This window comes from Astyanax mexicanus, chromosome 25 (genome assembly GCF_023375975.1).
Source record: "Astyanax mexicanus isolate ESR-SI-001 chromosome 25, AstMex3_surface, whole genome shotgun sequence".
In the NCBI taxonomy this organism is placed as follows: domain Eukaryota; kingdom Metazoa; phylum Chordata; class Actinopteri; order Characiformes; family Acestrorhamphidae; genus Astyanax; species Astyanax mexicanus.
This window is the reverse complement of record NC_064432.1, coordinates 21,481,531-21,506,951: the sequence shown is the minus strand read 5'-3', so window position 1 is coordinate 21,506,951 and position 25,421 is coordinate 21,481,531. Positions and strand designations below refer to the sequence as shown.

Genomic DNA, 25,421 nt, shown 5'->3' with positions numbered 1-25,421 from the left:
GGATGTTATTTTTTTTTTAACACAAAACAAGCATTAATACAATTTAAATATAAAAAATAATTACATTAAGTGTTTAAAATTAATCAAAAGTTGAAAAATATACAAAATGTGATATCAGCTTTTAAGATTCACCCATTCCCTGGATTTCAGACGAAGTATTAGAAAAGAAGGGGTCCAAATACTTTAGCACAAATGGCACAATATGCTGATTCCAGCACGACCTCCTGACCCCTGTGTTTTTCAGAGGCGGAGCTTCACCAGTAGCCAAACCTGTCCAGGTAAAAACCCAGATAAGAATTACCTGTAACCCACCTGAAGTGCACCGGTGTGTGTTTTGCCTTACCTAGAGTCTTATCTAGAACTGTACTTTGAGCTAAATCGTGTGTTAAAGCTGTAACACAGAACTGCAGCACTGCTCAGATAGTGGGAGATGTGCTGGATGTTGTGAGAGATGAAAGGCAACAGCGGAATTTCCCTCACAACGCAAGCCCGGCCCCTTTATCCGCTCAAACGGCACTTCCGATTGGCTAGAGAAACTTTTCTCGTCGCTGATTAGTTCTACGTGCTGTCAATCATCTCGCTTCCTGTTTTGCCTGCGAGCTGGGGTTAAAGAAGTTTAAAACGCGGCGATGTCAGCGCGGGTAAGTGGAGATTATTGATTATTATTGTGAGTTTTAATCGACTAAAGTATCCCTAGGTTTTAAATCGCGGTGATAAAACGAGTTTGCTTATATACTAGTCGCTGTGGCTGCGGAGGATGCTAATGCTAACAGCCCCAGTCCCCCTCACTGAGTTCAGTATCCCTCCGCCGCCGCGCTGAGGTTATCGGCTTCTGTAGCTAATAATGTTCGTATTCTAAGGTTCTAGAGCTGAGTTTTGGTTCTTTTTACGTAGTTTTGTTAATTTCGGTGACTCTAACGTTATCACGCAACTTTTACAGTGTCGTAAACTGTGAGAATGTCCGCTGTCACGCATCAGAACCGGAGGCGGCGCCCCCCGAAAATGTACATGGTCGCGTCCGACCATAAGGTGCAGGACCATCTGGACGGTACCATTCGGCTGCAGAGGGGGCAGCTGTGCCTGGAGCAGGAAGGTGGAGCAGAGCGGGGGGCAAGAGGGGATTACCTGTGGGTGAAGGTAAGAGATTATCATTAACTCCCATAAACTACCATTAACTCCTATTAACTACCATAAACTACAGTTAATTCACTCTCATTCTTACTGAAACCAAAGGTATTTAGACACAGGTCACAGACACCCCACCCTGCAAAAACTATATATACAATTATTTTTAAAAAATGTTCTGTATTGTAGATTAATAGTCAAAAACATACTGAATTATTTAATAAACAAAACGTGGTTTATGTTATATACATTCTTCAAATTAGCACCTCTCACTCAGATCTTGGCTGGCTTTTCTCAATCAGCTTTATGAAGTAGAGTCACCTGGAATTCATGCTTTTAGTTAACAGCTGTGCTGAACTCATCACGTAACTACTTGAATTTCTTAATGTGTTTGAGAGCATCAGTTGTAAAGTTGTGAAGATGTAGAGTTACAGGTATACAGCAAATAGCTATATTTGAGTAATGTTCTAATATATATTATTATGAGAAGAACTACTCAAGAATTCTGCAAGTTTCCTCAAGTGCAGTCGCAACGACCATCAAAAACGTTTTGATGAAAGTGGCTCTCATCAGGACCGGCCTAGGTAAGAAAGAGCAAGAATTCCCTCTGTTGTACAGAATAAGCTCATAAGAGTCATTGGTCATCTCATTGGTCAATCAAATCCTCCATACTGCAATATTCCAACACATAATTTTTCCAGTTAGTCTATCATTTAAATATCTTCATTGATCATTTTTTATAGATATATAGATAGATAGATAGATAGATACGTATATAGATAGATTGATCTCTGTGTTAATCTATAGTGCATGTATCCACTCTTTCCTCCAGGTGATAGATATCGGCAGCATGGTGAAGCTGGATAAGCACCTGCTGAGTGAGGTACCTGCTGAGCTGGGCGGTCTGTTGGAGCCCATCACTGAGCTGGACCTGCGCTTCAAGCTGCTGTCTAAACCCCACCGGCTGCTGCGCCTGGACGCCCTGCCGCTGGGCTCGCCAGTGCTGGTCCGCTGGAACCTGACGGGAGAATACGCCGAGGCAGAGCTCCGGTACCGCGGCCCGCTGACCCGGGGAAGCGCTGCTGTGTACTTTGGAGTTCAGCTAAAAGTAAAAGCTCAGATGTGTTCATGTTTTAATATTGTTTACAGTGTAGTTTTAAACATTTGGACATTATTGGCCTATGTAATTGATGAGTGGAAATGTAGCTGACAGGTATAAGATGCCTATGTCTGCAGACGGGCAACATTGCTATATTCCATATTTATTGTGATACATTGTGGGACTATGATAAATAATATGCTCTTCAGAGCATGTTGTTGATATCCTCAAGACATAAACAAAAAAAAAGAGCAGGATTAGTCCTGTTCAACTGAATTAAATACATTTAATAAATTTACCAAACACCAACATCTTATAGTGTAGTTTATACATTAAAATTTTGACAATGCTTAAATCTGAAGAAAATTGCTGTTGAAAGAAATGACGAAAAGAGATCTCTCTACTGAATGTTTTACTTTTGGGCTAAATTTGTATGTCTGAATTTTAAATCAAATAGATTTGAGTTTGTGTGTCGTCTGTCTGTATATAAAACACATTCTAATATATATTGAGAATTCTGAACTTGGTTGTATGTGTTATTGTATTATTATTATTTTGTTATTGTAAGTAGTTCAGTAGTTAACACTGTGCTCTTCTCCTCCTTTGTGTTTCTCAGGGCTGGGCTGCAGGTAAGGGCAGCAGTAACGGGAGCTATAAAGGTCATCAGCTCTTCACCTGTCCGGATCAGTGTGCTCTGTTTGTGCCGGCGAGTGATCTGACCCTCCGCCGGTCCTCTCGGGGAGGCAGCGCCGGAGATCACGAGCTGGAGCGCGAGGTCAGCAGACCAAACCACTCAAACCACAACTCCAGCAGCACCCAGAGCGTTCCCAGCGCCCTGCAGTCCCGAACCGCAGAGTCGGCTCCGCCCCCACACTCCCCGCCCCCACTGCAGCCGGGGCAGAGGGTCTGCTTCAGCCAGGACGAGGCGCTGCACTGGGGCACGGTGCAGTTCTGTGGGACACTGCCAGGCAGGACGTCCAGTGGACTGTATGTGGGACTGTTACTGGTGAGTGTCGGGGTCCTGACCGTTTAATATATATTAATATTCAAAGTAAAAATTGAATATAGTTACAGAGTACGGGTAGTTGAAATTGCCCTAAAATAAATATAATATAATAATATATATATAATATTATTATATAATATTTCATGGTATTTATTATTACGATAACGATACTCTTGATGATATGACAAAACACTGAATTAAAAAAAAAATATTTCAAGAAAACACCACTGCAACAAAATAAAAAAATAATTTTTCCGACTTTACAAAGCTTAACATTCTTTTTAAAAGGGTGTTTTTTCATTATTATGTTATTTTATTATATAACACTATAACAGAGGCATAAAATGCAATAATATTATTTATTGCAATTATTTTTATTTTAAACGTTGTGTAAAACTAGTGTGTATGTAATAAGTTTTAATCTTTTTTTTTTCTTTTCAATTTTATTTTTTTCTTCTCTGCAACTCACAATTGTATTTTCAGGATAAATGAAAAAAGGAATCTTTTCTTTGTTTTCTGATTTTTCCATTTTTGCATTTTGAAAGGATTATATCAGCAGATTTGTGTTACAAGATACAAGATACAAAAATGGAGAGCATGCTTTCTGTAATCTTAGTTTTTCTAGATATAGACTTTTAGTATTGACACTTTCTCTTGTGTTTTTGTATATATGGATTTTTGTTTATCTCATATTGGTGTATCTTTCCCGACACTTCTGTTCTGCTTTAACATTGTAAGTTTCCCTGCTGTGGGATTAATAAAGGCTTACCTTATCGTATCTTAAACTCATCCAAATTTCTGGAAAACATAAAAAAAAAAAAAACGATGCGATTGTTAGATATGGGTCTTTTAAAATATAAAATGTAATGTAAAATGTAAATGTTGTAAAAGAGAGCGACCTGAGTCGTTTGAATGTGCAAATTATATGTAAGCAATTACAGCAACATACTGTATCTTGGTGCAATAATAAAAGATAGCACCTAATAATATTGTATAACAGGAACCAAACAGTCTGTAATAAAGCATGTAGTGTATTAAAGTGACCAGCGCTGGGGTTTTAGTGCTGTAAGTTTTTATTTTTGTGTGTGTGTGTGTGTGTGTGTGTGCAGGACAGTCCTATAGGAAACTGGAATGGTTACTATAAAAATTACAAGCTTTGCTCCATTCCTTCTGTGGAATATGGTCACCTTCTTCCCATCTCTAAAGTGAGCACAGGTAAGGCCTTTATTATTATTATTCATAATTATATATTTGACTGGTACTGTTTATGAATACATCAGTGTATAAAGGTGTAGCTTTAGATAAATACATCTCACTGTGATTACCTTCTCAACGTATCTAAAAATATATAGACAGTACTAGGGGTTTGAAGCACAGGGTATCTCACGATACAATATTATCACAATACATTGCCCACGATAACAGTACTGAGATAACAATACTGTGATTCTGCAATACTCGAGAACACATACTTACAATACTTCATGTAATCTGTGTTACTGAATAGGATAAAATACTTCCAAATAAGTACACCAGGAATTATACATTTATTGGTGTCAGATTCACAGAATTTAACAATCAACATTCTTCACCGCATGTTTACCCTATTCATTTGATTATAGCGCCACCATGTGGAGTAATGAAGCAGTAACTTTAGTAAGTCAAACTGGAGGATGAGTCTTAGGGAGCCTTATGGAGTTTGCCATGTATCAATAATGTATCTCAAGTGAAAGGGATAACATATATCATGATACTGATATTTTGTCTCACCCCTAGACAGGACCTCACCAGTATTACATCCACATTACAAACATTCTGTTAATGTCTTCCTTCCCTTTTGTTCTGTAGAATCGAGACCAGACCGCCAACCTCCGCTTGGATCTAATCCCAAAACCTCTCCAGTAATTCCTCCATTTCCCTCCTCCAAACCCGCCCTGCAGCCCCCTTCACCCACCCACAACAAGCTCCCCCCACAGCCCACAGTACCCACAAACCCCGGCCTCAGACAGCTGATCCAGCCCTCCATGCTAGCCATGGCTAAATCTAACCTCCACCCTCCTTCCTCTTCCTCCATTCCTACTTCCTCACCTTCATCATCATCATCGTCATCATCAGCGCCTCAGAAAGTCGCTCTAAAGCCTCCTCCTCTCCCCGCCCCTAAATCTGCCCTGAAACTGCCTCCGGTTCCACCCAATAAGCCACAAGCCCCGCCTCTTTTACCACCCTCAGCTGACGACTCACATTCTTCAAACGGCTTCCACAATCCACCCTCTCCACTGGTTCCTGAGGAGAGGGCGGAGCCTAACACGTGGCTGGAGGTGGGCTCTATGGTGGAGATGAATGACCCTCTGATTTTTGGAGTAATCCGCTGGATTGGACAGATCGCTGGGCTTTCAGAACCAGTGGCAGGGATTGAACTGGTATGTCTTTTAGGTTTTGAACTCTGAATGAAAGCTAAAAAATATATAACATAAGGAGTAATAGTGAGTCTTGATGGATCTTGGTGAGTCTTGACAGGAGATGAGACTTGGTCCACCAAGCAGTTTTAAAATCTTGATTGGGTCTTGATTGGATCTTGATTGGGCTTGCTGGATCTTGGTGGGTTTTGTGCAGTCTTGGATGGTGTTGGACATTCTTGATGAGTTTTGGTTGGCCTTGATTGATTTTTTTGGTCTAGATTACTGGTACTCTTGATGGATCTTGACCGTAGATGAGACGTGTTCCACCCTGCAGCTTTTGTGGTTCTTGGAGGGTCTTTGGTGGGTCTTTATACGTCTTGATTGGTCTTGGTGTTGGGCGGTCTTGAAGGCTCTTGGTGGGTCCTGCTTGGTAATAGGCAGTCTTGAAGGGTCTTGTTGAGCCTTGAGTGGAGTTGGGCGGTCTTAATGAGTCTTAGTGGGTCTTGCTTAGTGGTGGGCAGTCTTGAAGGGTCTTGTTGAGTCTTGATTGATGCTGGGCGGTCTTGAAAAATAATTAGGTGCTGGGCAGTCTTGAAGGGTCTTGATGAGTCTTGATTGGTGCAGATGGTCTTGATGAGTTTTGGTGAAACCTGGTGGATCTTGGCAGACAGTGAGGCTTGTTCCAACTTGCAGTTTAAAATGGGTCTTTTGGATCTTTCTTGATTTCTTGTTTGGTCTTCTTGAGTCTTGATGGATCTTTATGGTTTTTCAGGATCAGGAGTTAAGCGCTGCCACTGATGGCAGTTACCTGGGTGAACGGCACTTCCGTTGCCCTCCAAACAAGGGACTGTTTGTCAAACTGCGGAACTGCAGGCGGGACTCCAGATTTCCCGCCCCAGAGGCACCAATCAATCAGGTGGATCGCTGTAATTCTATTGGTGAGTGTCTAATAAGTTTAGTGAATAGATAATGAGCTGTGCATCCTGTGCCGTTGATTAATTGTTTTGATTATTTAATTTATTCATATTTATACATTTGTATATGTCGATTTCAGCTTTTGCAGAGTGGGGCAGTAAACGTGTTGAGGACAACACCCCCCCTGTGTTGGGTCCAGATGCTCGGCATGTGTATGAGGGTTTTAAGAAAGGCATCCAGGGTCATCTCAACTCCTGCTACCTGGATGCTTCACTCTTCAGGTGATTTCTGCTTCACATGGCCATGATATAGCTCTGGAAAAATCAGAGACTTAAAAATGATGAGTTTCTTTGATTTTAAGAGGCGTGGACCTGTTTTTCCTGTAAAGCGGCTTTGTGACAACCTTTGTTGTAAAAAGCGCTATATAAATAAAATTGAATTGAATTGAATTTAATTTAATTTTACCAAATTGAAATCCTTTGTAATATAATCAAGATGAAGATGGATGATCACAAGCCCTCAAACCACCAAACTGAACTGCTTGAATTTTTGCACCAGGAGTAAAGCAGCATAAAGTTATCCAAAAGCAGTTTGTAAGACTGGTGGAGGAGAACATGCCAAGATGCATGAAAACTGTGATTAAAAACCAGGGTTATTCCACCAAATATTGATTTCTGAACTCTTAAAACTTTATGAATATGAACTTGTTTTCTTTGCAATATTTGAGGTCTGAAAGCTCTGCATCTTTTTTGGTATTTCAGCCATTTCTCATTTTCTGCAAATAAATGCTCTAAATGACAATATTTTTAGAAAATTGTTTTATATAGAATAAAACAACAATGTTCGTTTTACTCAAACATATACCTATAAGTAGCAAAATCAGAGAAACTAATTCAGAAACTGAAGTGATCTCTTCCTTCTTTCGAGAGCTGTATGTATAGGGCAATAATTTAACATGACAACACTGCTATCTAATGGGTGGGGTTTAAACACACCACTAATCAAACCACTTCTGACACCAATCTTTGCATCTATTTTAATAATTAAATAATCAATACTGTGTTTCTAAAAATCTTTACAGTATTGCAAAACAAAAAATTGCAGTATATGAGTATTTTCTTACACTCTGACATAGAGCATGAACATTTTAACATATAACAAGTGACATATTAAACATTCATAACTATGACAGTATTGATAAGGAGCATTTTTATGTCTTTCTTTATCTCTTCCTCTTCCAGTCTCTTCTCCTGCTGTAGTTCAGTGGACTGGGTTCTGTTTTACCCCTCCAGTGACGACAGTCATCGCAGTAAAGATGCTCAGGAGCTGCTGCGCTGTGAGATCGTCAACCCGTTACGCAGGTTTGTGTTTCTGTGTTATTTATTATAATTAAATATGCATAAATCCCAGTACTGGTCTTGAGTATTTGTCTGATACCGGGCTCATTTACTCGTGATCACACACAAGGCTATGATACCAACATCCGACCTGAATCGCTACTCGCTCCCCTCAGGAAGCTTAAATAGCTTAAAAAACACCTATGAAAACTGCATGTTCTCAACAGTGGTTTTGCTAAGATATCGTAATAACTGTTAATAGCATAACATATTCAGCGCTCTGTCTCTGTATGCTGGAGATATTCAGTATCTGTGGTGATCTGAGGCTGGGGTTATCTGTTTGATGTGTTGGTCAGGTATGGGTACGTGTGCGCCAGTAAGACCATGGCTCTGCGGAAGCTTCTGGAAGCTGAGACTACAGACGCAGGCTTTACTAATGAAGAGAAAGGTAGAGAGAGACACGAACACTCTGAGGAACATTCTTTAGCGGCTGCGGCGAGACGGACGACGTTCTGTAACGTGTGTTTGTCTGTTTTTAGATCCTGAGGAATTTCTCAACAAGCTTTTCCAGCTCCTCCGGGTAGAACCACTTCTGAAGATCAGGTACGACCTACCCCCCCTCACTCTCTCGCTCTATCTCTCACTTTCTCTATCCACAAACAACACACCAATAAGTTGATATGGTATGAAACTTTATCTGTGTGAATGTAATGATAATATATGTAGGGATTATAATATACAACTCTGGAAAACATTAAGACAGCACTTCAGTTTCTGAATCAGTTTTGCTATTTATAGGTTTATGTTTAAGTAAAATGAACATCGTTGTTTTATTCTATAAACTACAGACAACATTTCTCCCAATTCCAAATAAAAATTTTGTCATTTAGAGCATTTATTTGCAGAAAATAAGATATGGCTGAAATAACAAAAAAAGATGCAGAGCTTTCAGACCTCAAATAATGCAAAGAAAACAAGTTCATATTCATAAAGTTTTAAGTTTAGAAACATAATAAAACAGGAATAATCCTGGTTTTTAATCACAGTTTTCATGCATCTTGGCATCATGTTCTCCTCCACCAGTCTTATACACTGCTTTGGGATAAATGTATGCCTGCACTCCTGGTGCAAAAATTCAAGCAGTTCAGTTTGGTTTGGTGGCTTGTGATCATCCATCTTCCTCTTGATTATTTTCCAGAGGTTTTCAATTTGGTAAAATCAAAAGAAACTCGTCATTTTTAAGTGGTCTCTTATTTTTTTCCACAGCTGTAAGTTTATTGGGAAAGCTGGACTGTGATTAAAAAGAAGGATCTTGTTTAAACCTTGTTGGGGCATCTATCCTGAATGCAAGTTGAGATACATTGGTTTGTCAGGGAGGTGTACAGGTTCTGTATGGCATCCTGCAGCACGTTTACCCATAGATGTTGTAGCTGGGCCTGTAGATCCTGCTCTACACTCGTAGTATCATGCCCTGCTGGTCTTATAAATGTCTCATTCTCAATAATTATGGCATTAATCTTGTGTTGTAAGACAAAAGTGTTGTAATCTGGTGAAAACATTCCTGGGAAACCCTCACTGTGTGTGTGTGAGCATTGTCCTGCTGCAAAATGCCAATTGGAAGCCCTGCTATTTGCTGTTAGTGTCCCCAGTATCTCCAGACCAGATCTAACCAAGAAATACACTACCCTAAATGATCCTCTGAGAGCCTTTCTATAAGGCAGAGGGGGGGAAGCACTTTTACAGCTCCTTGTTGTGTAAAATCATCAGACCACACCTGTAATCATTTACATACCTGTCTAAACATTTCCTGTTCCAGGTCGATGAGTCAGGAGCCACAAGAGTGCCACATCTACCAGCTCTTCCCTCCCTCCATCTCCTCCTCTCCGTCCTCCCCCCTCCATTCCCCTCTCTCTCCCTCGCTCTCTAACTCCCTCTCCCCGATCCCTCTCTCCTCACCTGCTGCTGGACTCATGAGGGTTGCCAGTGTGCAGGCACTGCTGGAATCCTCCTTCATACATTCTAGGCTTAAATTCACAGAGGTAATGGCAACTCTGATTCAAAGTCTCCTTAGTAAAGTATTATTAATTAGGATAATTCATATAAAACCACATCCCCTGACGCTCATACAACTCTATTCAGTGTCTAAATATATATGTCACACATTGTACACATATACAAAAATACGTGCACACACACACACACACCTTTCCTGAGATGGACTGGAATGTTCCTCATAATAATGACCTTGTCAACACTCAGTCATTAAAGACATTCCAGCGCTCTGAAGAGTCTTAATTTTAACTGGCCTTTCTCACAGAAATCACACTGTGTTGATAAAGTATTGCTAAGCAACCAATATACCTATAAATGAATCTGAACTTTCAGAACATACTATCTATTGCGGAAATGTTACTTTCAGTACCTTACAATGCCAGAGATAGGGGCATTGAGTTACCCATGCAAAGAAATGTCTATTTGTCTATGTTTTACACCATTAACAAACAAAAATGAAAAAGTAGCTCCACAGTTTATTGATAGAATATCTGAGAAAACCTGATATTTAAAACGAATTTTTGAATGTGAACAAATAGTTTATTCAAAACACACAGTTTATACACAAAGTACCTTCAGCCAGTTCTCCAGCATGAAGTCCAGCTGTTGCTGAAAATATCTCTAAAATATTAATTCAGGTGGACTAATCGACAAAAGTGCAGTTTTGTTTCTAGTTTTGTTACACTAGGTTCTAAAATTTGTGCAAAGACAAACAGGCTTTGATATTGATTAAATATCGCATAAAATGTTAAAATAAATCATGTTCAACGAGTGCAACCACATTTTATGATTACAAATTGCGTGTCAGATTCATTTTAGGCCTCTATAATCAATTTCGATTATAGTTTGAGTTAATAGTGATTTTGTCTGTTTTGACCCGCAGGCTCCGTCCTGTCTGCCGCTCCTCATGCCTCGCTTTGGTAAAGAATTTAAGATGTTTGATACCATTCTGCCCTCCCTCAAACTGGACATCACTGACCTGCTGGACGAGAGTGAGAATAATACACACTTATTACAGATCTATCTATTTTATTCTATTACACACTCCTACCTACAGCTGCTCCACCACTCTTCTCTCCAGCTCTTAGACAGTGCAGTATATGTCAGTCTGTGGCAGCGTGGGAGTGCCTGCAGTGTTACGAGGATCTAGACATCACACCTGGCCAGCTGAAGCAGTACTGTAACACCTGTAATGCTCAGGTACATCACCACACCCCCACTCACACTGGAGAAAGTAGAATTAATAGTGGCGTCAATCAATTAAAAAATATGACTCTTTTTCTTCGTCTTAAGACTGTATCTATTAGAAGTGGCTATTAATGTAACTAAAATAATCTCTTTGATTGCAAAAATAAAACTCAATTTCTAGTAGTGACAAGTGACAAACACCAAATAATTAACTAATTAATTCTGTGATCAATTATGATTAAAATGTATTTTTTAGAAAAATACTAGAATAATTGTGCCGTGTGGTATACCTGACAGACTTCAAACTTTCTACTTCATTATAATGATAATAATCTCAGGCTAGATTTTGATGCTTTTTTAATTAGAATCTGGTTTTGGCAGCAGGGCCATTTTAAAGCATTTGGAGACCCTAGACAAAGTGGACCTAAGAAATGTAGATCTAATTTATCAAGTCTAAATGATCACAAACACTAATGTCTTTATTTTCTTCTTTTCTGGTTTTCTGATGGATAAATCTACTTGATGATTGCTGAAATTTCATATTTTGCCGGCTGCAGGAATGACGAACCTGGCTAGCTGACTACTTTCTGTAACTTGTGGGAGGAGCCCCCTTGAGGGTGATTCTGATAACAGTGTTCCTGCATTGACCATCGGGGGGGCTCCCACAGTTTTTTTTTTGTTGCTTCATATCCAATTCATATCCTGTCCTTATCTGGGGGCCTCAGGTCAGCTTGGGGCCCTAGGCCATTGATTAGTTTGCTTGCCTTGTTGCAACAGGGCTGTTCAGCAGCATTTGTGGTTATTGATTATTTGTGTTTCTAACCTTTTTTTCTACATTCTTTTCTCCCCGTCAGGTTCACGCCCATAAGAAGCGTCAGATGCACAGTCCGCTAAAGGTCAGAATACCGAAGGGCACGTGGGAGGGGCCAGTGCACGGCGCTCGGCAGCAGCTGGATCTGTTCGCTGTGACGTGCATCGAGACCAGCCACTACGTGAGCTTCGTGAAGTACGGACCGCTGCAGACCGACTGGCTGTTCTTCGACAGTATGGCTGACAGAGAGGGTACACACACACACACACACACACATCCACACACACACATTCATTTTTACTTTACTAAGGTTTCACCCATTGCTGTTGACACAGATGTGCAAGTCCCTGTAGAAGAGAGGTACTGCCAATAGAAAAGAACAATTTTTATATTTAAAAATTAGTTATATTATTCTATTATTTAAAAACTTAAAAAAAAAAACATAAATAATAATTTAGGCCATAGGTAAAACATCTGGTTGATATATTTATGCATGAATTTATGGACCTAAAATCTGAAAATGTAAACCTCACCAGTTCAGAACACAAAACATGCATTGTTAAAAAAATCAGATTTATAAATTACACCATTAAATATATTGATTGAAATCAGATCAATTAAATTAAAATGTTTAAAATGCAGATACAAATACTTATACTTGCTTTTAAGCTTCAGAAATGCTGATTTGTTAATTAATTGTTAATTTTTTGGTTTATTTCTTTGACTTGTGACAGGAGGTGAAAATGGCTTCAACGTGCCGCAGGTGAGGGCGTGTCCAGAAGTGGGGCGTTACCTCAGCCTATCAGAGAAGGAGCTGGGGCGCCTAGACACCACCTCCCTCAAAGAGCCAGTGAGACGACTGCTTTGCGACGCCTACATGTGCCTTTATCACTGTCCCGAACTGAGCTTATATAAGTGATACACACACACAAATACACAACATTGGTTATTGTGACCAGTCAGAATGGATGTATAGATCTGTAGATCTGATAATATTACTAGTAAAATCATATCTGATATCTGAAGTGAGATACTGTGCTGCTGCTGTTATTTTAGTATAAAACAGCCTCTGTCCATCCTAACAGTTTTTACCTGTTACACGTCTTTAATTATTTTTCTTCCTTCCACATTCATCATAATCAGATTCCCGTTTTCAGATGCAGTTACTCCTTATTACTCTACCAGATTTGGACCAAACTCAAACATATTTTTACACGTTGTGAATATGAAACCTGTTCTACAGAAATGTTGATGTGTATAATTTTAGCTGGAGCTTTTAAAATCTTCTAAAATACATTTTATAAATGTAAAGTCATGGCTTTATTAAAACATTATATATTTCCTAATGCTTTCTATATGAGTCTTTTATGTATTATATTTTATATACACCTCTGTCTGTCAGATACATTGACCTGTCTGTCCGTCTGTCCATCAATAGATCCATCAAATCATTGATTTATCTGTCTGTCTATCCATCCATTAATTGCATCGGCAAATACCGGCAAACACCTGTCCTTCTTATACTTATACTTATACATGTCTGGTAAAAGTAAACAAAATTATGAAAGTCTTGCCCGCTGTACAGTTTGTAATAGTGATTTCAGCACTGGCAACAGGGAACTAAATGATTGCAAAAGGAATGTTGAGGTGAGTTAATGTGGCACATTTATTTATATATATATATATATATATATATATATATATAATGCATATACAGCTCTGAAAAAAAATAAGAGATAAATAAAAATAAAAAGAGTTTCCTTGATTTTACCAAATTGAAAACCTCTGGAATATAATCAAGAGGAAGGTGGATGATCACAAGCCATTAAACCAAGAGGAACTGCTTGAATTTTTGCACCAGGAGTAAAGGCAGAAAATTATCCAAAAGCAGTGTGTAAGACTGGTGGAGGAGAACATGCCAAGAGTCATAAAAACTGTGATTAAAAAACAGAGTTATTCCACCACACATTGATTTCTGAACTCTTAAAAATTTAGGAATATCAGCATATGAATATGCATTATTTGAGTTCTGAAAGCTCTGCATCTTTTTTATTTCAGACACTTCTCATTTTCTGCAAACAAATGCTCTAAATGACAATATTTTATTTAGAATTTGTCCATAGTTTATAGAATAAAACAACAATGTTCATTTTACTTACAAATATACCTATACATAGAGAAACTGATTCAGAAACTGAAGTGATCTCTTAATTCATGTATATTAAGTATAAAGTTTCATTTTGCAGCAGAATTGAGGGGTTTTGAGAGTTCTGAGAGCAAAACAAATGTGTGTAAACAATCTAGAAAACCTGTAATATTAATGTTTCTATTATATATGTATAATAACATGTTTCTATTATTATTTTTATAGTTATATTTCTCTAGTTAAAACCTGTGTATATATTACCTCTCTGCTACAGTAGTGAGAATCCTGCAGATGGTCCTACAGGGCAGTAGGGGCGCTGTGATCTCCCACTGCAGTCTTATACACAGCGCCCTGAGTCCGTGTCCAGCTTAACTACAGGCTAACTCACTCATAGCGCTGATTAAACACAATATTCTCCTTTTAATAAAATAATATATACAGTTTAATCTGCTGGAGGAGCTGGAGAACAACCAGAGCTGCTGAAACGCAGGATTAACGGTAAGACTGGAAGGAGCAGTGACTTGAAATTATAAAACTCAGGCTAATGCTAAATAGGATAAGCTAAGCTAGCTCTGTATTTTATTACAAATAATAATAATAGTAATAGACGTAAATTTGTCTGTTTATTTTAGCTATGTTTTACACCTGTTATGCACCGATTTTAACCTATATAAGTACACAGCTAGTTAAATTGTAGCTGGTATATTTGTAGAGGAGTGCAGATAGTGGAGCTAGGTTAGTTATATTGTGATTTAGACCATTGTTTTTTAATACAGTTTTATTTGATACTGTGTTTTTTTTCTGAGTTAAAGAAGAAAAATACCTGCATACTATTAAAAGAGGTGTGGGTCATTCATCTTGAACAGATCTTAAGATATATTGCTTGGAGACAAACCTGCTGTGTGTAAAACCCACTCTTTAACCAGTATAATGTAAATTACAGTTTTTATCATGATTTATATTGGCATCAAGTGCATTTCTTAACAGTCAGTGCAAAAACACAAATACCTCACTCAGGATGTTTTTTTTTTTTACCTTAAAAGCAAATATTTATGTCAATTTATCAGTGCCATCAGAATGTCTAATCTCTGTGTCATTGCCTATGAATAAGGCAGTCAAAATACTTAGTAACGTTGTGAGTTAAACAGTGTACAGTGCCTTGCAGGTCAGTGTAATGTTTATTTATGTTACAATCTATTTTTTTTTCTCTCTCTCTGCCCTTCACAATTGGATTTTTTAGGGGAAAACATAATCTTTTTTTTTTTTTTTTTTTTTTTTTAGATTTTTGCATTTTACAAGCTGAAAAAAAATTATGGTAAATGTTCTCTAGATTTTCAGATTTGTCCATTTTTGTATCTTGTAACACAAACCTGATGGTATAGGTTTGTGTTACAAGATACAAAAATGGACAAATCTGAAAATCTAGAGAACATTTACCATAATTTTTTTCTTGAAATTCTGTTTGTGGAAGGCTGAATAAAAAAAAAAAAAAAAAATTTGGATGAAAACCCATTTCTTCTACACCCACACAGTCTTACCCCTATTCTTGGCTGTTCACAGCCTTATCTTTCCATTGGAAGAAACCTTCGCAAACTTCCCTTCTTAACTGAAAACCAAATTCAATTTCATCAGTTTAGGATAAATTACCAGAATTTACCAGAAAACATATGAGAGAGATTATGACATGTTCAGCACCTAAAGGTTTTGGAGGTTAAGAACAGATAATCAGTACAACACATTTTAATAAGCATGACATAAACAGTGGATAATGCAAAAAACAACGGAAACTTGTTCATGATTATTGATGATTAATAATCATTATTAATGATTAATAATCATGCATTGATGACACACATTTGCAAAACGTGAAACACAATGAGCAATGCAGTTATGATGTGCACAAGTGACAAGGAGATTCAATGAACAGTTTTCAGATCTGAGAAATGTACGAAATCGACTGATAAAAATTGTAATCAGCTTTTCTATCTATCTAGGCCATCCATAACCAGTTTTTGCAGTCATTAATTTGTATTGGTCAGCATTGTCAGGCACAATAAAAAGCTAATTATTTTTTATTTATTGGGTTTTATCTTTAGTACTTAAGAGTTTTTAAAAATGTTATCTGGCACTCTTAGAGCACATATATTGTGTTAAATGATGAAAATACCATTTTGCTTTTTTTTTATTCTGTTTGAGGTGTACTCCTTTTAAAGGGTAACTAAACACTGACCCCACCCTGATGTATAGTACAGTATAGTAGTGAATAAGTTCTACTTCGTTCCAGTATATCTCTGTAATAATATAATTTATAATTTGGTAGTGTTGAATTGATTGTGATGTGGTGTGTTCTTCAAGATCACCATTTTGATTAAGTGTTTGTTTGTTTGTTTGTTTGTTTATTAGGTCGATCCCTACTTGGCTGAGTAAGCAGTATCATGTCGTCACCAGGAGGTCAGGGTGGAGCTCTGTCTACGAGGGGAGCTGCAGGACCCAGGAGAATGAAATGGGCCCTAGAACTGAGTTTAGGCAACACCAGGTGAGCAAAGGGGATTGAAAATGATGGCAAGATTCATAACAAGAGCTGCATGTTGTATGAAGGCTTATATATGATATTAATAAGCGAGTTAATTTGAAATAATTACTGCTTAGTATATAGTTTTCTCTATATAAATTATATTATTTTTGACCCTATGACTCTTTGGTTAAGATCACACATCAAAAGAAGCGGCACAAATCTGATTTTCTCACCAAGTTGTTTCTCTTTAAGCTGTTGACACTTTTTAAAATTAAAGCTAACCCCTACGGATGGTGGCCGGTGTGGTATTGCAGTTATTACATTGAGACACTTTGGAGTCTATACTTCAGTATTAGTGTGTTAATATGCGCCTCTTAATACACCTGTACTTGAGTAATGGGTGTTGGTATGAGGTCTGGGCATTCAGATTTCATAATTCACATGATCATGACCAGCGGAATCTGGTTCAAATTGTCCATATGATTAGACAGGTGACTCACTCATCTGAAATCACTCATCCCCATTCATTACAGAAGACCCTGCCCACATCTCAGTGCAGGGTTCTGTAGCTTTTATGTGGCATGACAAATTCATGAGATACAATGTTAGATTAAAGTTAAGTTAATTTTGCTTCACTTTAGAGAGAAACTGCAATTTTGAGAAGGCATGTTTGTACAGTAATGTTTCCACCCTGCTGTCCTGTGTGCAGGGGTCGAGGGGACCGGCAGAGTAAAGACGGAGATGTTATGTACCCTGTGGGATATTCAGATAAGCCAGTGCCCGACACCAGCGTGCAGGAGACTGACCGCAACCTGGTGGAGAAGGTAATAGTTCCAGAGAGCTGTAGGGAGGCATTACAGGCTAACCGCTAAACCACTGACTGAAAATAAAGCTTTAAACCTGTGCATATAGTTGAGTGAATCTGATGATGCACACCTTGCAGACTTCTGTATGCAGGTTTAATGTCTTTGGTTTTATCATATGGAGAACATTGCCAATATCAGACCCTTTTTATCCCTTTCGTTTTCAGAGAGTGGCTCAAATTTAGTGAGTGTACTTTTTGAGAATCAATACAGTATTGCACAATAGAAAATTGCAGTACTTGGGTATATCGTTATTTTTTACACTAGTTTTTACGTTAATGGCACCCCCTGCTGGGCTGGGGGCTACATTATTATGCAAGTGTTTTAGAGTCATTTGAGAGATATCTGGTCATTATCTTTTCTGACTGTGTATACATTTATAAAAGGTTCATATTATTGTATTCTAATGCATCTTAAACAAATGTCTTTTTTTCTCTCTGTGTCTGTGTTAATAGAGATGCTGGGACATCGCTCTCGGCCCTTTGAAGCAGATTCCCATGAACCTGTTCATCATGTACATGTCTGGTAACACCATTTCCATCTTCCCCATCATGATGGTGTGTATGATGGCCTGGAGACCCATTCAGGCCCTCATGTCCATTTCTGCCAGTAAGTAACATTAGCGTTACCCCCCTGTTACCATTTTAGCTTAGTCCATACCAGTGTTCTTTAGCCCTACTTCCTGGAGAACTGCCTTCCTGCAGGTTTCATATTCAACCACAGTTTAAATTTAATTAAGCACCTTATTCTGTTATATCATATATAAGAAGGCAGAGTTACGCTTACAGAATAAATTAAGGGACAATATGGTAAAAATTTATATCACGATATATGTCTTAAATTTGGTCTATATGATACAATGTCAATATTAATGATATAAAAGGCACCACCTTTAATGTACATAATCACACACTGATAAATACTGATTATATATTTCTAATATTTATTTAAAGATAATCGTATGATACACAGTATTTATCATGTTTTGACCAAGAGTGGTAAACTCCTATTAAAACACTTTTTCATATGTAATACACTGATTTATAATTTTTTTTGTTGCTGCGCATAATTCTGTTTAACATAATTTTTTACACACAAAATGTACAGTTGGGTCAGTGTTCTTTTAAACAGTGATTTTATCCTCGATAGGCATATTGTCGAAAGTTTTAGAAAACTTATCACAAAACAGTAACTCGTAATAGGAGCGTGCTTTCAGAAACAGAAGGGACACTGGTTGCAGAACCAACCATCTACATCATTAAATTAAAATGACAATAATATAATTTATAGCAGTTATTTGTAGGACAGTATCTTTACAGGTCTGAACACAGCACGTCTCTTTTTTCAGCCTTTAAACTGCTGGAGAGCTCCAGTCAGCAGTGGCTCCAGGGTTTTGTCTACCTCATCGGTAACCTGCTCGGCTCGGCACTGGCGGTCTACAAGTGCCAATCAATGGGTCTGCTACCGACACACTCGTCAGACTGGCTCGCTTTCATTGAGCCCCCACAGGTAGGACACTTACACTGATCAAGCACAACCATTATCAATCAATCAATCAATCTTTATTTTCACTTGGGAATACATTGAGGGAGACCCTCATTTACAATGTTGCCGAGCATTTACAGCTTAAAAGGGATTGAAAACAATAATATAATAATAATAATAATAATAATGATAATAATAATAATAATAATAATGATAATAATAATAATAATAATAATAATAATAATAGCTGCTCTGTGGTGGTTTTTCTCCTGTGTGGTTCTGAACATTGAAGATATAATCAGAGGAGCTGAAAATATCTGTAAAATATGATCTGAAACCAAATGAATGAAGTTTACTTAATTGTTTTTCTTATCCTACAGAGGTTGGAGATCATGGGAGGAGGAATGATGTTGTGAACCTTGAAGACCCCTAACCCCCCCCTTCCTCCCCCCAAACACACACACACACTGCCTTTGTAACCCCCATTTCTTTAACTTATGTATAATTGGATCTGCTGTCTATGATGTAACATATGCTTCTGCTGTGGTAAATAATGTCCTTACTGAGAGATTTAATAAAATTATTTCAGACTATTTGAAGACTTTTTAATTACTAATAAAGGTTACAGGCTTGGCCCTGTTTATTTAAATACAGGTGAAAAGGTACTTGAATACAGTGTGCTCTGCAGATAACATAGAATATTATTAATAATAATATTAGTACTATAATAAAATACATAATCTCCCTCACATTTTAAAATAATATATAGTACATGTACAATATAATACAGTATATCAGAATTAAGAATGTTCCTATCAGGTTATTTTGTTTCCCGATCTGATCTGAATCTTTTAAAAGGGACATATTATACCTGTTTTTACAGGTTAGAATAGGTCTGTAGGATATGCAAAATCTTGATTTCTGAACTCTTAAAACTTTATGAATATGAACTTGTTTTCTTTGCATTATTGAAAGTCTGAAAGCTCTGCACCTTTGTTGTTATTTCAGACATTTCTAATTTTCTGCAAATAAATGCTCTAAATGAGAATATTTTCATTTGGAATTTTGGATAAATGTTGTCCGTAGTTTATAGAATAAAACAACAATGTTTATTTTACTCAAACATCTACCTAATAGCAAAATTAGAAAAACGGATATAGAAACTGAAACTGTGCTCTCTTTATGTTTTCCAGAGCTGCTTAGTTTTTATACATAAAATACTTAAAGACTACTTAAGACTGATGTATAGTATTATCAATGCAGCATGTTGGCATTAGCTTGATTACCCCACCTACACCCAGTGTTTCCCAACAGTGTGGCCTTTCTCACAATCACACAATTACACAATCACAAAATAAATATTTGTACATTTACAGGGTGCTCTTAATTTCTAATACATTTTGTAGATATACTTCAATAATTCAAATGGGTATACGTGTGTTTTTGTGTGTGTTGTGTGTCTCTTGACTTTTGGCATCTCCTCTTGAATCTAAAGACTTCTGAACTGGTCTGTGGGAAATGTATAATGTCAGATATCCTGAATTGAATGTGGAGTCGCTTGTTTGTTTGCATGGACAATTTTATTATTATTATTTTTAATAATTGTATTTCAATTTTTGTCCCCATTTCTTCCCAATTTACACAGCCAGTTACCCAACCCACTCATTATAACTTCCTCTATCGCTAGTGATGCCCCAACACCAGGAGGCTGAAGACTAGCACATGCCTCCTCCCATACATGTGAAGTCAGACTCCGCCTCTTTTTGAACTGCTTCTGATTGAGCATTGCTGAGTATCATCACAGCGCACTCGGAGGAAAGCGCAGCGACTCTGTTCTGATACATCAGCTCACAGACGCCTTGTGCTGATCGACATCACCATAGGAGTGATGAGGGGAAAGAGCGCCATTTACTGTACCCACCCAGAGAGAGCAAGGCCTATTGTTCTCTCTCAGGGCTCTGCTAGCTGATGGCAAGTTGCATGAACAGGATTCAAACTGTCAAACTTCTGATCATAGTGCATGGACAATTTTAGCCAGATGTTGCCAGTCGCCATCATTTACACTCACTCAAAATAATCGCGAAGTTGTAATGACTCAGGTTAGTGTGAACAACCAGTGAGACAACTTTTTTATTGCTTGTGCAGAACATCAGTGGAAAAAAGGCTCATACAGCAGGTTCACGCTTCTGAAGCATTACATCATCACATTCCCTGCATTTGTATCAGGTCCAAGTCCCAGCCTATGTACACCCATCTGTAAACACTGTGAGGACACACCCTCGTTCACTTATTAACCACCTCGACCTGTTCCACAGCGTGCCTCGCAGCCTGGCAACCACTCAACAAGCCACTTTCAGCTGTAGCGTCTCCGCTAATTTATCTGATCGCATATCGTAAGCAAGTGTCTGAGAAGAAAGATGAGGTCATTTGTAGCATGGTCAGATAAGATAGAAGAAAGGATGAGCTACAATTGTTCATGTTAAGCGGTCAAATGGCAGAACTGTATGAGGGGGCGGGGCTTGGAAAGTGGCCTGTTTTTTTTTTTTTTTTAGCAGTACACTCCAAAAAAATTGATGGTGCTTTAAAGGTCTATTGAAGATGAATGCCTTTAAAAAAAGATGCGGGCCTCATTCAATTCACCAATATCCTGTATAGAATTATAAAAAATATTGGGACACATCCTCACACCTCATTGTTTCTACTTAAATCTAGAGTTATAAAAGTTTAAATTAAAAGTTAATCCTGCTTTTGTTGGAGAAAAACAAGGGCTTCTGTTTTTCTGTTTTTGTTTTTTTGGAACATTGCTGTGAGGATTAATTTGACTGCGTTCAGGAACAAAGGTATTATTAAGGCTCTGACTAGTCCATCACACTAAAGCACCGTCACTGTGATTCTCTGAAGATCGCTGGTTTGATTTCCAAATCATGCTACCTGGCCATCAGCAGCCAGAGTCAGAGAGAGCACAACTGGTCATGCTCTGTCTGGTTGGGTAGGTGAAACTCTCTCCCTTTGTCAGCCCCATTGTAATGCTGATTTGCAAAGGCATCTGTTGGTGATTTATCAAAGCTAGAGATCTATCACTTTCCTCTATTGCATATTAACATATATTTGAACATATAGAGGCAGTTTCTCAGACAGGGATTAGGCCTAGACTTAAAGTCCAGTCTACAAAGCATTTGAATGGAGATTTTCCATTCCATTATGGGGTTCTCAAACAGTGGTATGTGTACCACTAGTGATACGTGACGCACACTAAGTTGGTGCACCATTAAATGAATAAATAAATATTTAAATTGAATAAAATAACAATGACATTTTGCCAAAAATTTAATTTTCTCCACATGTCACTTTGCAGCATTTCTATTTTAATTTGAAGTAAAATCCTTAATAGCAATTATTTACTGACAAAATAATATCCAACAGCATTATTACATTTTAAAGTGTATTGTTTTGTCCTCATAAACTGATCAAATACCAAATAAGGAAACATCATTATTGTGGCAGTCAGAACCTTGCAGAAATGCATAGTTTTACACTTAAAGATATATTTTTTAACAATACATCAATTTAACCTTTAGAATATACTGTAAACTTTTATATTCTACTCGCCAAATATTTAATTCACAAGCATAATATTTCAGACAAAATACTAAGTTTTCCCACCTTTTTAATAGAATTTAATTCACTTCTCAATTAATTAAGTAGCATTAATACAAAGAAAAAAAAATTGAAAAAATAGAAAATTCTTCTGTTATTATGATCTGTTTTATAATGATGATCTATGGTATATTGATAAGCTTTCTCAGTTAATGTACTAATGTTTTTATTTGCAGTTTTGTTATTTATTATGTTGTTCTATGTTGGTTAATTCTTTGCACTGGAGTATGCACCTACCAAGCATGTTGAACATTGGGTCTTTGTCTGATGTTATTTGTATACTTGAATTGAATAAAAAAATCTACAGAGTAAAACATTTATAATTATATAAAAAAGAAAAATGTGTAATTTGGTGAACTAGGCTCTATTAGGTCTCAAGATTTTGTATAGTATCAATATGGATACTGATTATGCAGAAGGAGAAGGTGTGAAAGATGTAGCAAACCACAGTGTCCTAATACTTTTGTCCATATAGTTTATGAACAAAACAACATGCAGCAGGCTGTTGACAGTGAGAAATCATAAGCTGTGAGTGTGTGGGTGTGTGTGTTTAAATGCCCAAACCAGAACAATGGAATGGTGTGTTTCTCCTGGGTGCGTGGAAACGAGCTGTTATTAGAAGCTAAGTACAGTAGTCAGGGTCGGATGGAGATACAGCAAACCTGTTTCCAACACAATGCAGATTTATTATTGAGGCTGAAACACCCAAACATTCATTAATTTTATTTACTTTTTTGAAGTTCTAGCCTTGAACGGGATGTTGCTAGTCTTGAATGGTGGTCAGCAGGATGGTACCACCCAGCTCTGTTGGTCTACATTGCTTTTCTATAGAGATTACACTGTGTGAAAGGAGCGTCCAGATACTTTAGGACGTTGCTCTCCCCCATATGCAGTTCTGTGGACCTCAGTTTAAGGGCTCTGATATAAACAGAGGGACATTTCAGACTGCAGTAGGAAGTGTTAGCTTTCTGAAATGTCTTTTTAAGAACATATGGAGGGTCAACAAACCCCAAACTAGCCTTGACCGTGATGTTTCCCAGCACGGCGTCTGTCTGCAGAGCAGGGAAAACGCAGTGAACTTTCTGTACAGATGCCAGAAAGGAAACATTCCTCTGGAGCTGTAAGGTTATGTAACATTTAACAGCAAAAAAAAAAAAAAAAAAAAAAAAAAGCTTATGAAGCTCTCGATTCAGAGACTCCCATTAGAACTGTACTGAACATGGGTCCTATAAGAAGCTCCAGCTTATATGTATAATTTACAGTGGTGTGAAAAAAAGTATTTGCCAAAACTTACATTTGTTAGATTATGAAAAAGACTTTATCAAACAAATAGAACTTGAGTAAATATAAAAAGGACTCTTTAAACGATGATTTTATTTATTAAGGGAAAAAAACTATCCAAATCTATCTAGCCCCCCCATGAATTAATTGGTAATTAATCACACTTTTTGGAAACTGAGTTCAATTTCACTACTAACCATTACCAGGCCTGATTACTGCCAGATCTGTAGAATCAAGAATTCACTTTAAAAAAGCAGCTAAAAGATCTCAAAAAGCAACACATTATGCCACGATCTAAAATAAATTCAAAAACAGATGAGAAAACATTGAGTCATTGATCATCTATCAGTCTGGAAAAGGTTATAAAGTCATTTCTAAATCTTTGGGACTCCAGAGAACCACAGTGATTCACTATTATTCACTAATGGAGAAACATGGAACACTGGTAAACCTTCCCAGGAGTGTTAATCATCAGTGTTAATGATTTAACAATAAGAAAGAGACTGGGTGAAAATGGTCTCCATGAGAGAGTTCCAAAATAAAAACACTGCTGGCCAAAAAGAACACAACCACTCGTTTCACATTTACCAACAAACATCTTGATGATCCCCAGAACCTTGGGAAAATATTCTTTGGACTCATTGCCAGTTATCAGTAAAGCTTGATTGCAGTTGTTGCCGCCAAGGGTGGCAAAGCCAAGTTACTAGGTTTAGGGGGCAAACACTCTTGTGCTCTTTATATTTACTCAGTTTATCTTTGTCTGAGATTAAAGTTTGTCTGATATTAGAGCTTGTTATACTATTTATACATAGAGATATAGAAGAATAGAAAATGAGATGTGAGAATGAGTCCAGAATGAGTAAAATTCTTTGTCAGGAATTTGTTCCAACTGCCTACAAAGCTCTGCTGCCTTAAGAACATTAAGTTACAAAGTTTTTCATGTGTTAGTTTGTCTCATTCCTCCTGCAAACCAGTCTTACGCTGTGTAACACAACAAGGTCATCGTCACATTTTTTTCTCAAAATTGACTATTATCTGTATCCTTTTCTTTCTCAGCCATGCCTTTGTAAGGTTTGTAGCATGTGCAGTTAAACAGAAGACTTTTTAACTTTATTACTATGTATTCTTTCTTTCTTTCATCTTCTTTTTTACCCTCAGTCTGAGATCTTACATTTTTTAGATTATGAAAAAGACTTTATTAAACAAATAGAAACTGAGTAAATATGAAAATGACTTTTTAAACAATTATTTAATTTATTAAGGAAAAAAAAAATATCCAAATCTCTCTACCCCCCTATAACTTAACTGTGATTAATCACACTTTTTGGAAAGCTGAGTTCATTTTCTCTACTAACCACAGCCAGACCTGATTACTGCCAGACCTGTAGAATCAAGAATTTGCTTAAACAGAAGCTGTCTGACAACATGAAGCAGATAAAATATCTTAAAAAGCAGCAAATTATGCCCTGATCAAATCATTGATCATCTATCAGTCTGGAAAACGTTATAAAGTCATTTGTAAAGTTTTGGGACTTCAGAGAA

General features: G+C 37.4%; 2 protein-coding genes across 2 annotated transcripts; both read left to right on the top strand.

Moving 5' to 3' along the window:
- Positions 1–321: 321 nt before the first annotated feature.
- si:cabz01101003.1 (ubiquitin carboxyl-terminal hydrolase CYLD) lies at positions 322–13,278 on the top strand. Its single transcript, XM_007230266.4, has 16 exons — positions 322–641; positions 941–1,137; positions 1,958–2,233; positions 2,841–3,230; positions 4,340–4,445; positions 5,079–5,650; positions 6,402–6,567; positions 6,684–6,825; positions 7,786–7,905; positions 8,238–8,329; positions 8,421–8,484; positions 9,698–9,920; positions 10,817–10,925; positions 11,015–11,133; positions 11,976–12,183; positions 12,667–13,278. The coding sequence occupies exons 2-16, from the start codon at positions 958–960 to the stop codon at positions 12,849–12,851; spliced, it is 2,952 nt and encodes a 983-aa protein (XP_007230328.3). The 5' UTR covers positions 322–641; positions 941–957; the 3' UTR covers positions 12,852–13,278.
- A 1,122-nt stretch (positions 13,279–14,400) lies between these two features.
- On the top strand, positions 14,401–19,534 carry emc4 (ER membrane protein complex subunit 4). Its single transcript, XM_007230267.4, has 6 exons — positions 14,401–14,576; positions 16,482–16,614; positions 17,303–17,417; positions 17,912–18,065; positions 18,805–18,965; positions 19,322–19,534. The coding sequence occupies exons 2-6, from the start codon at positions 16,514–16,516 to the stop codon at positions 19,355–19,357; spliced, it is 567 nt and encodes a 188-aa protein (XP_007230329.1). The 5' UTR covers positions 14,401–14,576; positions 16,482–16,513; the 3' UTR covers positions 19,358–19,534.
- The last annotated feature ends 5,887 nt before the right edge of the window (positions 19,535–25,421 follow it).